The 15,808-nt window shown below is 40.3% G+C and overlaps 1 protein-coding gene across 7 annotated transcripts in view; it reads left to right on the top strand.

Annotated features, from left to right (window-relative positions):
* The window catches only part of LOC113916785 (amyloid beta precursor protein), a 263,295-nt gene that overhangs the window by 150,677 nt on the left and 96,810 nt on the right, over positions 1-15,808 (top strand). For 2 of the 7 annotated variants that reach the window (XM_027583751.2, XM_027583750.2), the window contains exons 7-8: positions 11,042-11,209; positions 13,504-13,560. The exons of 2 other annotated variants lie outside the window; for them this stretch is intronic. In XM_027583751.2, the coding sequence (XP_027439552.1) occupies positions 11,042-11,209; positions 13,504-13,560 (225 nt within the window). The remainder of the gene's footprint in view (positions 1-11,041; positions 11,210-13,503; positions 13,561-15,808) is intronic. 3 more of the 7 variants (XM_027583753.2, XM_027583752.2, XM_027583754.2) reach the window with 2 other exon arrangements.

Raw genomic sequence — 15,808 nt, 5'->3', positions numbered from 1 at the left:
ATTGAAAAGAGGCTCACAATCTCGTTTTCAATGTTAACGTTTCAGTGCCCGAGAGAAAATGTGATTTACAGCCCTGCTTAATAAGAAAATTGTTTCTTCATTAGTAGCATATTGCTACTAATACCATTCTTTAATGTGCTTCATAACAAAAACTCAATCGTTCTATAACCTGTTTAAATTTGAAAGAAATAGGTAGAGGGAACGAAAGTATAGGACGTTCTGGCACAGTCATAAAATTTTCCGCTGTATTGTATTAGAATGAATGGTGCTGAAGTGGGAAGATATCAGTTCTCACTCTGTTACCAATTCCAGGGGGAAAAGTGAGCACCCTACTACAGCCATCTGGCTTTAGGATTTATTGGTTTTAGTACTTCAGGAAAACTTGGATATTGACCCAGTGGAATAAGCCAATACCAGTTTGAGTAAAACAACAGTATATTAGATTCTTGCTCCTAATTTTCTGTGATTTGAGAAGGGATAACACTTCATAACCCAAGATGTCAGGGCAGCTTCTGACTCAACCATGGATTCTAAACTCTGATTAAACTTTGGTATTATAATAAATGACATAATGTTTGATTTATTCTAGCCTGTTTTCTCCATCTAGAATTAGTCTGGTTTTTTTCTTCTGCTCATTTGTTCAGCAGATATTCACTGTGCCCCTGCTGATAGCCAGGCACTCCTCCTGTGGAAAGTGTCGTGGGGAGGCAGCTATGTTATGAGATGGACTTGCCTACCGCTCGAGGGCAGCTACTTCTATCTTTAATCCTTGTAACTGTGCCCTGTGGTAGAAATTTTATTTCTCCATTTACAGCTAAGGCCTGGAGAATTTTTTTTTTTTTTTTTTAACTGTCCATGGTCACAAAGGTGGGAGGTGGTGAAGCCAGCATTCAGATCCAAATGGGCCAGGTTATTTCTACTTCATTAATGTCTACATTTTCTTTTTCCTTTTCCTTTTGTTTACAGATACATACTGGTTCAGTTTAACCTGTGCTCCCTGGTAGATGTGTATTCCTTTGCTGTAGTCATATATTCATCTTACTATTATCTCACACTGAGCCTTTCCTAAATTTTAGAATTGTTACTTAAATAATACTAATGATGATCAGGGGTCAGCAATCTATGACCATGGGCCATATATGGCCAGTCACCTGCTTTCTAATACAAAGGTTTTATTAGGAGACAACCAATCCCATTTGTTTACGTATTGTCCATAGCTGCTCTCTTGCTCCAGAGGCAGAATGGAGTAGTTGCAAGAGACACCGTAGGGCCTGCAAAGCTGGAAGTATTTACTATCTGGGTCCTTACAGAAAACCCCTGATATGAGTCATGAGAAAAATATTAGGAGGGGCACCTGGCTGGCTCAGTTATTTAAGCATCTGACTTTTGGTTGTGTCTCAGGTCATGATCTCAGGGTCATGAGACCGAGGCCCCAGACGACTCCAAGCTCAGCGGGGAGTCTGCTTGAGATTTTTTCCCTCTCCTTCTGCCACTCCCCCACCCATGTGCTTGCGCTCTCTCAAACAAATCTGAAAAAAAAGAAAAAAATATTAGGAAGTTTTTATATTTCAGATACTACCCTGCCAGGTTAATTTCATTAAAGTAGTTTTATTTTGTTTAGAGGCAGACTAGTCAAGTGTTCAAGAGAGAATTTTTGATGATTTTATGGCCTTGGGCTAGTTAAATAACCTTGGTTAAGTCTTTTTTCATGTGTGTGGTATAGATGCTGATAAGACGGTTCATGTTTTTTGAACAAATGTGTTAGCTGATCCATGTTTAGCATTTACTGTAATGCCTGGCACATTGTAAGTGGTTTGTTTTAAAAGCGCAGGCTGCCCAGAATCAAATCCCGGCTCTGTCACCTAACCATGTAAATTTGCGTCAGTCAAATAACCTTGAAATCCCACTGCTTCCCTCTGTAAAGTGGGGTTTAATAATACTTACCTCATTTTAATCATTTGGTGAGGATCCAATGAAGTGTAATCGATGAGAAACACTTAACGCAGTTCCTGGTAGACAGTAAGTGTTCAATTAACCTATAGTGCTATGGTTGTCACGATTATAAGCATTATTCTGATTTTTCAGAGAACTAATGTTCACTACTAATTAGGAATGCCAAAGATAAACCAACAGATTGGTTTTTTTAATTATAAAAAACATAAAATGTGCTGTATCCATATCTATTGGTATAATAGAGGTAATATTTATACATGTTAAGAAAAACAACCTAACTCGGTTTCTTGGTTAAAATATTTTTTTATGAACATACATTGTATATTAAAATACCTGCAGTTAAATTTTATGTCTAGCTGAAAATTCAACCCAGATAATATTAAATGCTACTGCATTTCAAGATACTGTTTCATTTCTTGCGGGTATTTTGAACCTCTTGGAAGTTCATCTATTAAATGGACAGAGACTGACACAGGTAGCTCTTTAAGCATCGTATATGATGATGAAGTTAAAAAGTTTGATCTAATGTTGTTTGCCTTGGGCTAGATGACTGAACTCTGCAGAATGAAATTATTTCTCTTCTCCCTCTGGTAGTCATTAATCTGGGAGCAGCACCATGTGATTTACTGCTGAATGTTCCACCAACATCAACCAGACACTCTTAGGTTCTGGGTATTGCGCTGGTTCCTGGGGGCACAGGGATATGAATTAGGGTGGCTCTGTCATGTTGCTCCCAGCCATTCCTGCACACTCCCTCCTGGGGAGAGACACAAGTCTCTTCGACCTGGCTGCTAAGGCACTTCGACAGCACAGAGGAAGGAGAGTGCTCAGCCTCAGTTTTAACTAAGGCATTGATGAGAATTTGGCATATGAGTGATTTTCAGGAAGAATCGAGATTTGCCAGTTTATAGAGCACCAAAAGGAAGGAATTCGAAAACTGGCGTAAATAAATCAGAGTGGCTTGCACCGATCTCCAGGGTAGAGGAACCAAACCTTAGCCTAATTCTGACATCTCGTTGTTACCTGTCTGTAATGGATGTGGCACTTAACAAGGTGTCCTCTGATTCACTAATAGGATTCTTACTTATCATTCATATTTAACCTTTTACCAGGTTTGGGGGAAAACCGAGCATGACTTGGGAACATAAAATGTGCTCACATACTCTTGTTGAAGGCCTCATAACAGCGTGCTGCCCAAAAATGAAAATAAAGCTCCAGTTTGTATTTGGGAACAAGGCAAAGGGATAATGGCTCCTCCCTTTCGAAGAAGCCTTTCCCTCAGTATTACGACTAAGGGCCAATAAGATACACCTCTGTTCCTGGACCAGATGTAGCATCCTTCCTAACGACGTTGAGAGAACCCATGTTGGTACTGGGCATAGATGTGACAGGTGGCAGCCTGTTCTTGATGGTGCCCATGGCATGATAGCCATTGATGTTGAGGTGTTTGAAACATGCTTTGACAGAGACCGAGCATGGCATTGACCACTTCTTTTCAGGTAGCTGGATGGTGCCAATTCAGAAAGCCTAGTCAGGTAGTTTGCTTAAAATGTCAGAGTGAGGATGAGAGCCATATAAAAAATTGTGTGTATACATAAATAGTTTTCTATTTTTTAATAAATTTATTGATATAATTTGCATACCATAAAGTGCAGAAATCAGTGGTTTAGGATATTCCCAAAGATCTGCATGGCCGCATAGGAAATTATACTTTTGAACTTCATTTGCTTGATATTTTACATGGCTAGTAGTGCTCATGGCTTGTACTTTTCATGTTCCATTCCTACACTGTATGTTTCAAGACTCAGTGTTAGTAATGGGCATAATCAGCCAAAGGCATTTTAATGCAATTATGTCCAAATCTATAAAAATAAAAAATAATTTTATTCCAAGTCCAGAAACCGGTTTAAAAAAAAAAAATACTAGTCTTCCTCATGTTTTTCCCCAAATCAGTTGCTATTCAAAAAATGTACAAATGCCTCAGACACAACAATTGCATATATCTATACAACATGGAATTTGCAATTAAAAAAAATCAAACATAATAAAAGAATCTAGAAAGTGAGAGAACAATTCATTATTCATTTAGACATCGTGTCATTTTCAGAGGCATGCCATTTTCGCCAGTCCGTTTGCCTCACTGAGTAGGGGGTCCTGTGACAACAGACCAGCTAAAATGGCAAGGTGGACATGCCCAGTCTCCCCCCCAAAAAGGTCATGAAAGAGCAGGATTGTCCTCCACGAAGGACTGGCATTATCTAGAAGCATCCTTTTTTGTTGGTGATAAAAGAAAGTAAATTTCAAGCCTCCTTCATTGCTTCTTTGTTTATTTCTCTAAATAAAAATAATAACTTTATTTCTGGTGTTCTGGCATGTTACAAGAACATTATCACTTAAATTCAGATTTCTGAGAAGTCTAAGTTTTCATAGACATGTATGTAAGAAAATGACTATGTTGGTATTGGATTTAAGGCACAAGTATTGAAACTGTCAAAGAAATATGTATGGCTAACTCTTAAAATTAAGTTTTTGAGATAGAGCATAATTGAGTCTTAATACCTCTACTAAAATATGTTGTATTCCTCTCTTGATAAGCCAAAAACCTGTGCTTCTTTTTTACTCATCCTTCCCCTCTGGTTGTTTCAGAAAGTGATTGAATCTTCCATATCTGGTTTCGACATTTCAGCTGCACGTAAAAGGGTTTATCACACTGCTTTCTTAAACCGTAATGTCCATTCAAGCCACTGAGGCAACTTGCTAAACATAGATTCAGAGAAAGACCTCTGGAATGGCTCCTGAGACCCAGATATACTGGCCCTGTTGATCCATGGACTGCACTTTGAGGGGTAGTTTCTTGTAGCATTGCATGCCCTTCATACCTTGCAGATGTAGGAGATTGAGACCCGGAATAAGAAACTGAAAGGGAAAACCATCCTTATCTCTGGTGGGGGTGTTCTTAATATATTATCAAATGTCACCAAGTGTGAAAGAACCCTGATGTGTCTTCCCACTGAGCAATTTTGTAAAAATTCAGCTCTCAAGACCAAGCAAATTAGAAGACTCTTACTGTCTTCCTACAAATGCAATTGTGACTAGTTTCACTTGTGCCTTTATAATTCCTCTCATTGGTGCAGTGTAGATAACTCCTGCTATCCTCTAAAAGGTGATTATACAGGAATTTTGTGAGCCACAACCAGTGATATCTTGAAATACCAATGGCGGGAGTATTTACACCATGTTAATCATTGAACATTATAAATCACACTCCCCGCCCCCGGAGATAATCAGTTTCCCAGTATACCCTGCCTCTCCGTCACTAAGAAAAATCACTTTGCCTTATTTCCAGCAGAGGACATGACCTCTTCTTATCTTATGCAGAGTTCGGAGCTTCTTACAATACTGTGTTGCTCTAACCACACAGCTCCGTGAAAAACAAGTTTATTCCCATAACAAACAGGAAACAAAGAAATCAGAAAAAGTCATAATGGTGCCCTTTTGTGGATGCGGCCAGCACCGCCACCACGGGAGTTACCCATGAGTCTAAATCCTTACAAGTGGATCTCCTTCGGGTGGCATTTTATGAAGACTTTTTCATCATGGGGAGATGTGAGAATTGGGTCAGGTATAATTGGAATGACAGATGTATGAGATAGCCTCAGAGAATCAACACAATTCAGTTAACAGTCTAGCCAACTACAGATACCTTCTAGAGACTTCCCTGACACCCGTCATTTCTTACTGAGTCAGTGATTTCATGACCACGCACAGCTGTTCCCATCACTTGTTTACATAGTCCAAACCATATTTGGGGCTTAAGTGAGATTTGTTACAAGACATTTGGTCCAAGCTTGTTTACCTATTTGTATATGCCTTTATTTCATGAAAAACGATTACTAGATAATAAATATCTGGTCATTTATTGCCCTGATCAGAATTATTTTTTATTGGACAGGTTTTCTGATGACTACTTGCTAATATTTGCAAGCACATTATAAAATTTCCTTTTAATTAAAAGTACATGTATCTATTGTAGCAAAAAATACACTCTTAAAACAATCATTGTTTTTCTGGTATGTTGCCTTTTTAAAATTTTACTTAGGAGTTAAACACAAATCTGTGTACTTTATTCAACAGAATATAAGATGTGTTCTAATAACTTAGGCACACAAAGTTGCACCCCATAGTAATATTTAGAATTGCAGAAATAACTTAATTAGGCTGAAAGGTAGTTATTATAAACTGCGTTGAAACTGGCCATATTCATTATTAATTGAATGATTAGGCAGATCAGTCAAAACTTATTGGAAATATTAAAGATAAGCATATTTAGTAGATTTTAATATTTCTGTCATTGCTTTTATTTTACTGTTAACATTAAACAAGTGATTTATTACAAAGTCAGATTGTATTTGTCTTCTTATATTTGCCCTTTGTACTCTAAATTTTCAAGGTATGGGAGTGCCTGGGTAGCTCAGTTAGTTAAGCATCCAACTCTTGATCTCAGCTCAGGTCTTGGTCTCAGGGTTGTGAGTTCAAGCCCCACATCAGGCTCCACGCTGAGCGTGGAGACTACTTAAAAAAAAAAAAAAAGTTTCAAGGTATGTAATTTTTAGCTCAAAGAAAATAGGTATATTTGTACTATATCTGAACTTTAATTCTGCATATATTCTTGCAGCATATGGAGAAATTCTCCTACATAATTTTTTTTGTTTCTTTACAATATCAGAATATATAATTTCTAGCTTTCTATAAAAGAGCCTTCTAGGATTATTCAGGTGATTGCTTTCTCAGAATTTGTAAATTTAAACCTTACACATTCCATACAATACTGGTTTTATTTTCACATATGCCAGTAGTCAGAATAATTGAAATTTAGTTATTAAAAATGAATAATAAAAAGCTTTACATTATTCTAAAATTATTCTTTAGTTAGTGCTTTATTTAAAGCTAATTATTTGTTAATCTATTAATTTTGCTTTTTATTTTTTAAAACACTTTTTACATTACTTATTATTTTTTTAAGTAGGCTCCACACCCAGTGTGGGGCTCAAACTCATGACCCTGAGATCAAGAGTTGCATGCTCTACTCGTTGAGCCAGCCAGGCGCCCATTAATCTTGCTTTTTAAGGAGGCATTATCTTTTATTGTACTTTGGAAAGTGGTGATTTTCCCCTCATCCTAGCTGCCACTTTCACGGCTGTCTTCATGCTGACATTTTTTTAAAGTATACAGTTTTCTAAGTTTGGTTGTCCACAATAAAGTTTACTTCAATTTGACATCTATTTAGAGTTAATTTTTTGTGGTTAAAGCATTATTTTTTGGACAGTGGACTGCCTAATCATTTTATATAGTGTAGGGAGCTCCAGCTTTGCTCCTATATTGTATTAGTATATTATTATTTTTTAGAAAATGGAATTTAGTGTTGAAACCAGCCCAGATCTTGGCAAGGGCCTATCTTACAAAGATATAAAATGCATAGAGCTGGCTTTTAAGCACATAAGCTCATATGCTTTGTGTATACTAGTATTCCAGTTTATTAAATGGTCTCTTGTCTTAAAGGGTGGATAGAGCTATTCTAAAAGAAGAGATTAAGCCTTCCCTGCCCGCAGAATTCAGCTAGATGAAGATTGAGAAACCTATTTGTGATCTTAAATATGAGTAAACAAAGATCATCGTTCCTTAGATGTCTGTGTAAGTCTGGGCCAGTATTTCTGTCTGACTTTAAGCATTCTGAGAAAGACCCCTGCTTCTGTTATTCTGGGCAAATTTTCTTCATTATGGTATGGAAGATTTACTTTGAATAGAAATGAAGGTGGATTGGAATTTGAATGGCTTTAAAATATGAGTCTTTTTACTTCTTATTTTACATTTTGAGAAGAAAATGAAGGTGGAGAAAAGAAAACTGCAGTTTTAATTTTCAGGTGGATTCTGTTTTAGGGGGATTACAGTCCTAGAAGGTCTAAATGCTCTGCATAAGTTGATGGTATTGTAAATAATTTCCCACTGAGTCCCCTCTGAAATGAGCCCTAGTACTTGAGGAAGTTGATGTTCGAGTCCTGGCCAGAAGGAAAGTTGGAAGAGGTCAGCTCCATGGTAGGACGGCGGTGCTGAAGATTGGCGGGATTACAAACTACCCTTTCTCTCCTGCCTGCTTGCTCCGGTTCAAGCCAGCTGGAATGCATTCCTCCACGTCAGCAGATCAGAACCAGCCAGACAGAGTCCTTGTCTTTGAGAGGTCCCAAAGTGACAGAGAGCCATTCATACCCCTGTTCTGGAGGCTCCCGTGTGGGTACTGCCCGATACATTAGTTATTTGACATAAGGTTATCACACACTATTATACCAACTCTGGCCACGTTGTCGCATGTTCTGTGTGATTGATGGCTGTGTCTCACCTTGTCCACATACACCAGAGTCATGAAACTGTGTGAGGCCTTCAATGTTAAGAGTGCAACAGCCCTGATAATGTCAGGAGAGCCACCAAAACACTCCCCAAATGGGGTGTCACTCCGATCTTTGCCTTTTCAGATTGATGGGCCAAGACCCTTGCAGCTGGAGACGCCAGCAAGAATTGTGGGCTCATCGTGTGGTTCATTCCATTTACTTAGTTGACGTATGAATGGATTTCGAGTCCTGAATGCTTTTTCTGGTTGACTGGGACTCTGCAAATTTAGGTGTGACAAAGGGGTTTCATAGCCATTTTTGAACGAGGCAGAAGAAAAATTAAATGAATGAAATGCAAATGTTTCACTTGCAGTGTAAGAAAACAACACTATATTAAAATGCCGTTTGAGTTCCGGACTGGGAGGTTTTGCCTTGATCAGAAGAAATTATGAGGTGACAACAAAGGCAGATATCTATCACAGATCCTGTCCTTTGATCAGCATTCTTTTTTCCCATGACTTCACTTTTCCCCCTACCCCAAATTCTCTCACTTTTATTTAGTACACAGGAGATACCGTAGAGACAGGTTCCTGCCCCTGCACAGCCGTGATGGTCACGTGGGGCCTGCAGCAGACGAGTACAAGACCACACGTACTTGGTACTAAGATGTATAAAATATGAGGACCTCGGTGAGTTGTTGAGGCACGATGGGTTTTGTTGCCGATGGTCCTGTGACACCCTGTGCCTTTCTTGCTAGCAGCGGCCTCTGGCAACTCCAGGGCCAACTTCACCCACAGGGTAGGCTCAGAAGACATCATGCGTTGCCTGGCAGTCTTGTTGCAATGAGTACAGCCTGAGGAAGGGATTAATGATGAATATTACCACATCTTCGCAACAAGAAAGAGCCTGTCACATAAATATGTGCAGATTGGTGAAGGAAATACGAGAGAGCCTGTAAAGGTGTTTCTTGCAGCTGGGAGAGAGAGAGTCGTTAAGGTCCAGGAGTGGAGACAGCTGATGGCTGTGGTTTCCAGGGAGCCCACCTCTGGGGCGTGTGGCTCTTAGCTCTACAGCCCAGAAGCTGCTTTGTCAGTAACTGAGAGGTGATCAGGCTCTCCCCCACTCCCAAAACTTATTTTATCCTTTATAAATACGACTACCAGTCCTTTACTTTATGGGAGATAACTTACACAAGTGGATGGGGAGCTTGTGTGAATGGGATGGCAGATTCTCATCGTCCAGGAGAGGTCTGTGTGCAGAAAACAAACTGAAAATACATCATGGCTTGGCAAGGATGGACTTCTAAAGCAGCAGTACTGAATGAGAAGACATTAGAGATGGGTGGCCTTAAGCGCTGATGCTCCTGGAGCCAGATATGTCCATCTGAAAACCAACTAAAGAGAGCCAGAACCACCTTGGATATCCGTCACACCGGCTTTTCGCCTGCACAGTATTTGCCACGCACCTTCTGAGCTCCATGCTGACCGTCGATGTCATCATGGTGGTGGTAGCTCCTGGTTTTGCCATCACCTCAGTCTCAATTGGAAAGAGCAATAAGTGGGGTACAGGGAGGTTAAACAGTAGTTCTCATTTACATGGACAGTGTGGATCTTTGTCTTTGAGTGAATGATTAAAGGACTGAACAGAGGAATGTTGTTGAATATTCCTAATTTGGAAGCTCTGAGTTTTGCATTTTGAGAAGGACGCTTTGCGCTTTTCCTTGGTATGATAGGAAAACTCATAAACAAGACATCTGTGTGGGCTCAGGCATCCACAGTTTCTCTATAAGCCTAGCTAGGGCAAGGCAGAAACTCAGAGGGAGAATTGTTTTACTTGTAACAAAAATGGAATACACATGGGAGGAAGAGTTCCTTTTCTAATCACCATAACTTTACAAATGGAAACAGAGAGGTTATGACACTTGGATCAATCCGTGATCGTGGCGCTGATCTTGGGGAGGGTGGCAAAGTATGTTGACAGGTGAGATGTGCTTTAAGGTAAAATGGTACTCGGTATGTATTAACAAATTAGAGTTGGTTGACGATGTCTTACTGTTTGTGACATTATTGCCCAAAGGACAGATGAATGAAAAATCAAAAATTGTATTTAACTAAAGTTAATATAATCAGCTGTAAGTCACATTTACAGATGTTACATATGTTTTCAAATATGGTCAGTGGACAGGCTGGTTCTCCGCAAACTGGATTAAATTCAAAATACATGTAATTATTTTATACTCTGAGGCAAGGCTGCCCTTCATGAAGGAAAACAATCAGATGTTTGTGAGAGGGTACGTTTTTTACATCAGAAGCAGACACAATCCTTTTACCTTTAAAGCTGACTTGAGGTTGTTCTAGAAGAGAAGTTTATTTCTTAGAGTGTAGAAATATTTCGATGTGCAGACACTTTGGGGCATTTACTATTAATCTAAAAGCGGCTAAAAGATACGTTGACCTCCAGCTTGAATCCTTTTACTTCTACTAAGCTACGCTCATTAAACCAGATGAGCACGCACAGCCTCTATTTCAGAGGTCGTTCCAAAGTCCTGGTAGGTGATTAAAATGTTGGGCAGAATCTGCCTAGTAATCCCAGCCCATGTCACCCCCCGGGGGAGGACTGATGCATAAGAAAAGTAAATATGCGCGTGAACCGCGAGCTGGTACCTTTTCATGCTAAATGTGGTTCCCCACGTCTCCTCTGATTAGAGGTGTGCTCTGAACAGGCCGAGACAGGGCCATGCCGAGCAATGATCTCCCGCTGGTACTTTGATGTGACCGAAGAGAAGTGCGCCCCGTTCTTTTACGGCGGATGTGGCGGCAACCGAAACAACTTTGACACAGAGGAGTACTGCATGGCCGTGTGTGGCAGCGTCAGTAAGTGGACCTTCCTCAAGCCTGGCCACCTTTCGTCTTTCTCGCCACTGACTCCGCTCTCTGTAACAGATTGGTTTTCCTGGTCCTTGGGAACGGGTCTGTTGCTACCACTAACCACGTTTTCTGTCTACTTCTCTAACTGCCCGGCGTCTCCTCCCGCCTGTTCCCCCCTGAGCACACATCTCCGTCTTTCTCTAATAAAGCATGGCCCTGGATGTGTTCTTCTCCTAGCTGTGGTGCATTCGTCTTGCAGTCTCTAGGGACTTCTCTTGAGTGCCTCTCTTTAAGCCAAGCTGGAGTCGCTGTTTTGTCTTCTCAGCTATTTTCTGCAAATGTCTACGTGTGTGTTTGTCTGTGCACCTTTGTATTCGGGTCTGTGCATGAGCAGTACGTGTGCAAACAAGGCTTACCCACCAGAAGCCTGGCTGATGCAGCTTCGGTTGCCCTGGCAAGGCGGATTGTTGTGATGAGTAATAACCTTTACGTTATTTTGTAACATGTGACTTTGATGGTGGCGGCCGAGAATGTGATTGAATTGAGCATATGCACTTCAAATGCCGGAGGATAGAAAGGCCCCAGTGGCCTCTGAGCTCTCACTGGGCCGGTTGCAATATTGATTTTTCGTGTCTTCTCTTGGAAACAGAAGAATCGTCTTCACTTAACGTTAGAAACCTTGAATGACAAGAGACTTGGGAGTATAATTTTCAAAGCCTTTTCTCTCGAACTTTCAGCTCTTCATAACGCTGGGGAATAAATACATAAAGTGACAGTGACTCAAAAGTAAGATGAAACTTTTTCCACAGAGGTAGCACTCAGGAGGTAGTAAACCAGACATAGGGGACTTCTCTTCTTGTCAACAGCCTTCCATGTGAAAGTCCCAATTTTATTTATTTACTGTTGTTCATGAGTAGGAGATTTGAACTATTCAAGAAAAAAATTACTCAGCTTGAGAAATTAAAGATTAAATTCAGTACGTATGTGTTTGTAGTTGTGCATTTCCTTTTTGAGAGACTCCTGCCTTTTCTCCCTTGCTCTTGTGAGGGTGACAGCTACCATTTCCTGCCTGGGATTCCTAAGGATTATATAAATTGTTTTCCGCTGTGATCATGGGCTTACACTAAACAACAAAAGGACCTGCACCCATTAAGACCTTCTATTGTGAAGCCCAGTATCTAAGTGGAATCTAATGGAACAGTTCCTGTTGGTCTCCTGGGTGAGGGATGACTCCACTTCTATCATGTGTGAGAACAGGTGTAGGAATTGGTACCCCCAAGGGCTTCTTTTCTGGCTGCCATTGGATGATGGTAGCTTCTAGCTCAAAAGACTCCTGTTTCAAAGAAGTTAATTAGGTCAGGTAACATGGAACACAATGGGGGATTCTGTTGCCCGGAGCCTCTTGAACAAAGGACTTTTGTTACAGAGATTCTAAGTGGCTTAGCTGCTGAGGGAGATTTCTTGGCCGATTTCCAACTTTTTTTCTCCATTTCCCTGAGGTGGATTTATTTTTTGGAATATAAATTGTGTGTGCGTGTGCACGCACGCATGCACACGCAATAAGAAAGAGGGTGTTTAAGAATTATCGGCAGTGAGGAGTTTGCCTCGAGTTAGAAATTATTCCCCCGCCCCCCAAAACACTGCTACTGCTCGTACGCACACCCTCTCCACTTCATCAGTCTGATTTGACTCAGGCTGGGAGCGAGCTGTGGGCACCACAGGTCAGAAGGTGCCCTGGATGGCACGCCTTTTGCTGAGAGATTTACCAAAGGTAGAGACTCCCAACAAAGGCGTAATGGATCAGCCAGGCAGTCCATATTCAGTTTCAGAAAGGGGGGGAGGCAGGTTATAGAATAATTTATCAAGAAAGCAAACGCAGGAGGCTGAGGGTCAGAAGGGTGGGCAGATCTAAGTGGACAGTAAAACTCAACACGTGGCCTGAGCTACGAGCTGGAGGTGCCCCATGAATGGGTGATCGGAGTGGATCCTTGGGAATTGACTATGCTTGGCACTAAGGAGGGAGAATGGGAGAAGGAAATCCTCAGCAGGTTACTCGGAAGTGCTATTGAAGACCAAATACCCAGCACTCTAAGGTATTACTGTGGAAATAGATCTTTCATGTTTATGTTTACTTTGGTTCCCTGCTGGGGCCCAGCCTCGGGGTATTTGTTGAGTTTTGTTTTTCATTCAGTGTTTTTGTTTTTGTTTTTCCCTTTGGGCAGTGGAATCATGTAAGTTTCAACCATCATTCCCATGTTTCTGTTTTTGTTTTTAGTTACGTTCTCTTATTTTCTCCATAGTGTCCCAAAGTTTACTCAAGACCACCCAGGAACCTCTTCCCCAAGATGCTGTTAAACGTATGTTGTCATTCACTGGAGGGGGCTTGGGGGGAGGACGTAGTACAGTGCACCGCTGGATTATAACTCCAGCATCGTCACCTTCTTTGCATGGTTTTGTGTGTCTCCATCACCTGTCTTTCAATAAAATGTTTATCTCCATTGCTTTGCTTTGTAATTATGTCCAGTTTTGCCAGACAACTTCAGATGCCAGGCTAAGAGCATTGACTAAACTTCTATTTCTGATCTTTTTTTTTTCAATTTAGTGTGGTTCTGTTATGTATCGTATATGTAATATTACTGTGTTTTAGTTGGCATCACTGTTTTATTTCCTAAAGCTGTCAAGATGCCACAGTTTAACGAGAGGCCACATATGTATAAGTGACTCGTATCCCAGAAAAATACATAATATGCGTGCATTGTACTAACTCCATGAACTAATGTGTATGCACAGGCTTCAGCTGTGTGTTGTAAGACACACGTGAAGCCTTAGGAAGTGAAGGAGCACCTCTAGATTTCCTAACCACCTCTTCTTCCTCTCCCTGAATGCACACTCCTGGGACAGAAGTGCCCGACTTTGGCTTTTATCATAAGGTTGTAGAAGAAGATTCATCTAAAGAAATCTTGCATCAGCCATTCTTAGAGTGTCTTTGTTTTGTGATGATTCCACTTGGCATTATCAGTCTAGCTTGGTTTTAAAATGTGGTGTTAAACACACGAGTATTTATTTTAAAATGTGGATTATATCCAAAAACAGGTTAATGCATTGTTAGGTCAGGGGTGATACACACACACACACACGCTATTGAAGCTTATGGTTGTTGGAAAAAGAGATACATTTTCAGTTGTAGTTCAGATACAATGAAAATTAGCATTTATTTATATTATCCTAAAAAAAAAAAACCTGGTCTCCGAATCGATCTTTCTAAAAAAATAAATAAATAAGTGGCACCTGGGTGGCTCAGTTGGTTGAGCATCTGACTTTTGATTTCGGCTCTGGTCATGATCTCATGAGTCGTGAGACTGAGCCTCGTGTTGGGCTCCACACTCAGCAAGCAGCATGCTTCTCTCCTTCTCCCTCCACCTCTGCTCCTCTGTGCATGTGCACGTGCTCACACACTCTCTCCTTCTCTAAAATAAATAAATTTTAAGGGCGCCTGGGTAGCACAGTCAGTTAAGCATCTGCTTTCGGCTTGGGTCATGATCCCAGGGTCCTGGGATCAAGCTCCGCATCGGGCTCCCTGCTCAGCATGGAGTCTCCCTCTCCTTCTCCCTCTCCCTGTGCCCCTGCTCCTGTTCTCTCTCTCTCTCTCTCTCTCTCTCTCAAATAAATAAATAAAATCTTTAAAATAAATAAATTTTTAAGAAAAATCTTTAAAAGATAAAACTTAAAAAGATAAATAATAGAGAAGTATGTAATTTACAAACAATTTCATCACCAACCATAGTTTTTTTAATGGCCACCATAAGATTCAAATTCATTCACTTTATATATAACTTTTGAAGGTTGGGGGTTTTATTACTACAATCAACATATTTGCTGTGATCGTGACAAAGCATTTTTTTTCTAACAACATCAAAAGTATGACAAGTGAGTAGACACAGAGGACCAGAGAAAACTGGGTATTACACTGTAGGATTAATAATATATTGATCTTTGTGGCAGGCTGCAATTTACCAGGCATTTTCATGGATCATTTATTTTTCTCAGGAGCACTTTGTGGGCATTTTCTTCATGTCCTTTATACATAGGAGAAAATGAGGCGATGAGAGCCATCAAACGTGCAGGACCAGCTTTGAAACATAAATGATATTGTGGCTATATACACCGCACTCCATACAGCCAAGGATTTGATTCTGTTTTTTAGGTTAGAAAAATTACATTTAGAGTTCAGAACGCATTTTAAGAATACAGAAAGTAACAGAAAGAGGAAGAAAACTAAAAACTTTTTTTCTAAATGCAGTGAAAATGGCATGCCTCAATAAATATCTTTCCCCCTTTTATAAAAAAATTCATTTTATATCATTTTAACATGTAAAATAATTATATTTTTCCATTCTTAATAATTAACGGAAATGAGCATTATTTGATAAATTTATTTTCATGAGGGGCTCGGGCGGCTCAGTCGATTTAAGTGTCCCGACTCTTGATTTCGGCTGAGGTTGTGATCTCAGTGTTGTGAGATCAAGCCCCACATTGGGCTCTGTGTTCCTTCTCCCTCTGCCCCCACATGCATACGCTCGCTCTCTCTCAAATAAAGTCTTTAAG

The sequence above is a fragment of the Zalophus californianus genome, chromosome 1 (genome assembly GCF_009762305.2).
Source record: "Zalophus californianus isolate mZalCal1 chromosome 1, mZalCal1.pri.v2, whole genome shotgun sequence".
In the NCBI taxonomy this organism is placed as follows: domain Eukaryota; kingdom Metazoa; phylum Chordata; class Mammalia; order Carnivora; family Otariidae; genus Zalophus; species Zalophus californianus.
The sequence above is the reverse complement of the archived record's forward strand: the minus strand, read 5'-3'. Positions and strand labels throughout refer to the sequence as shown.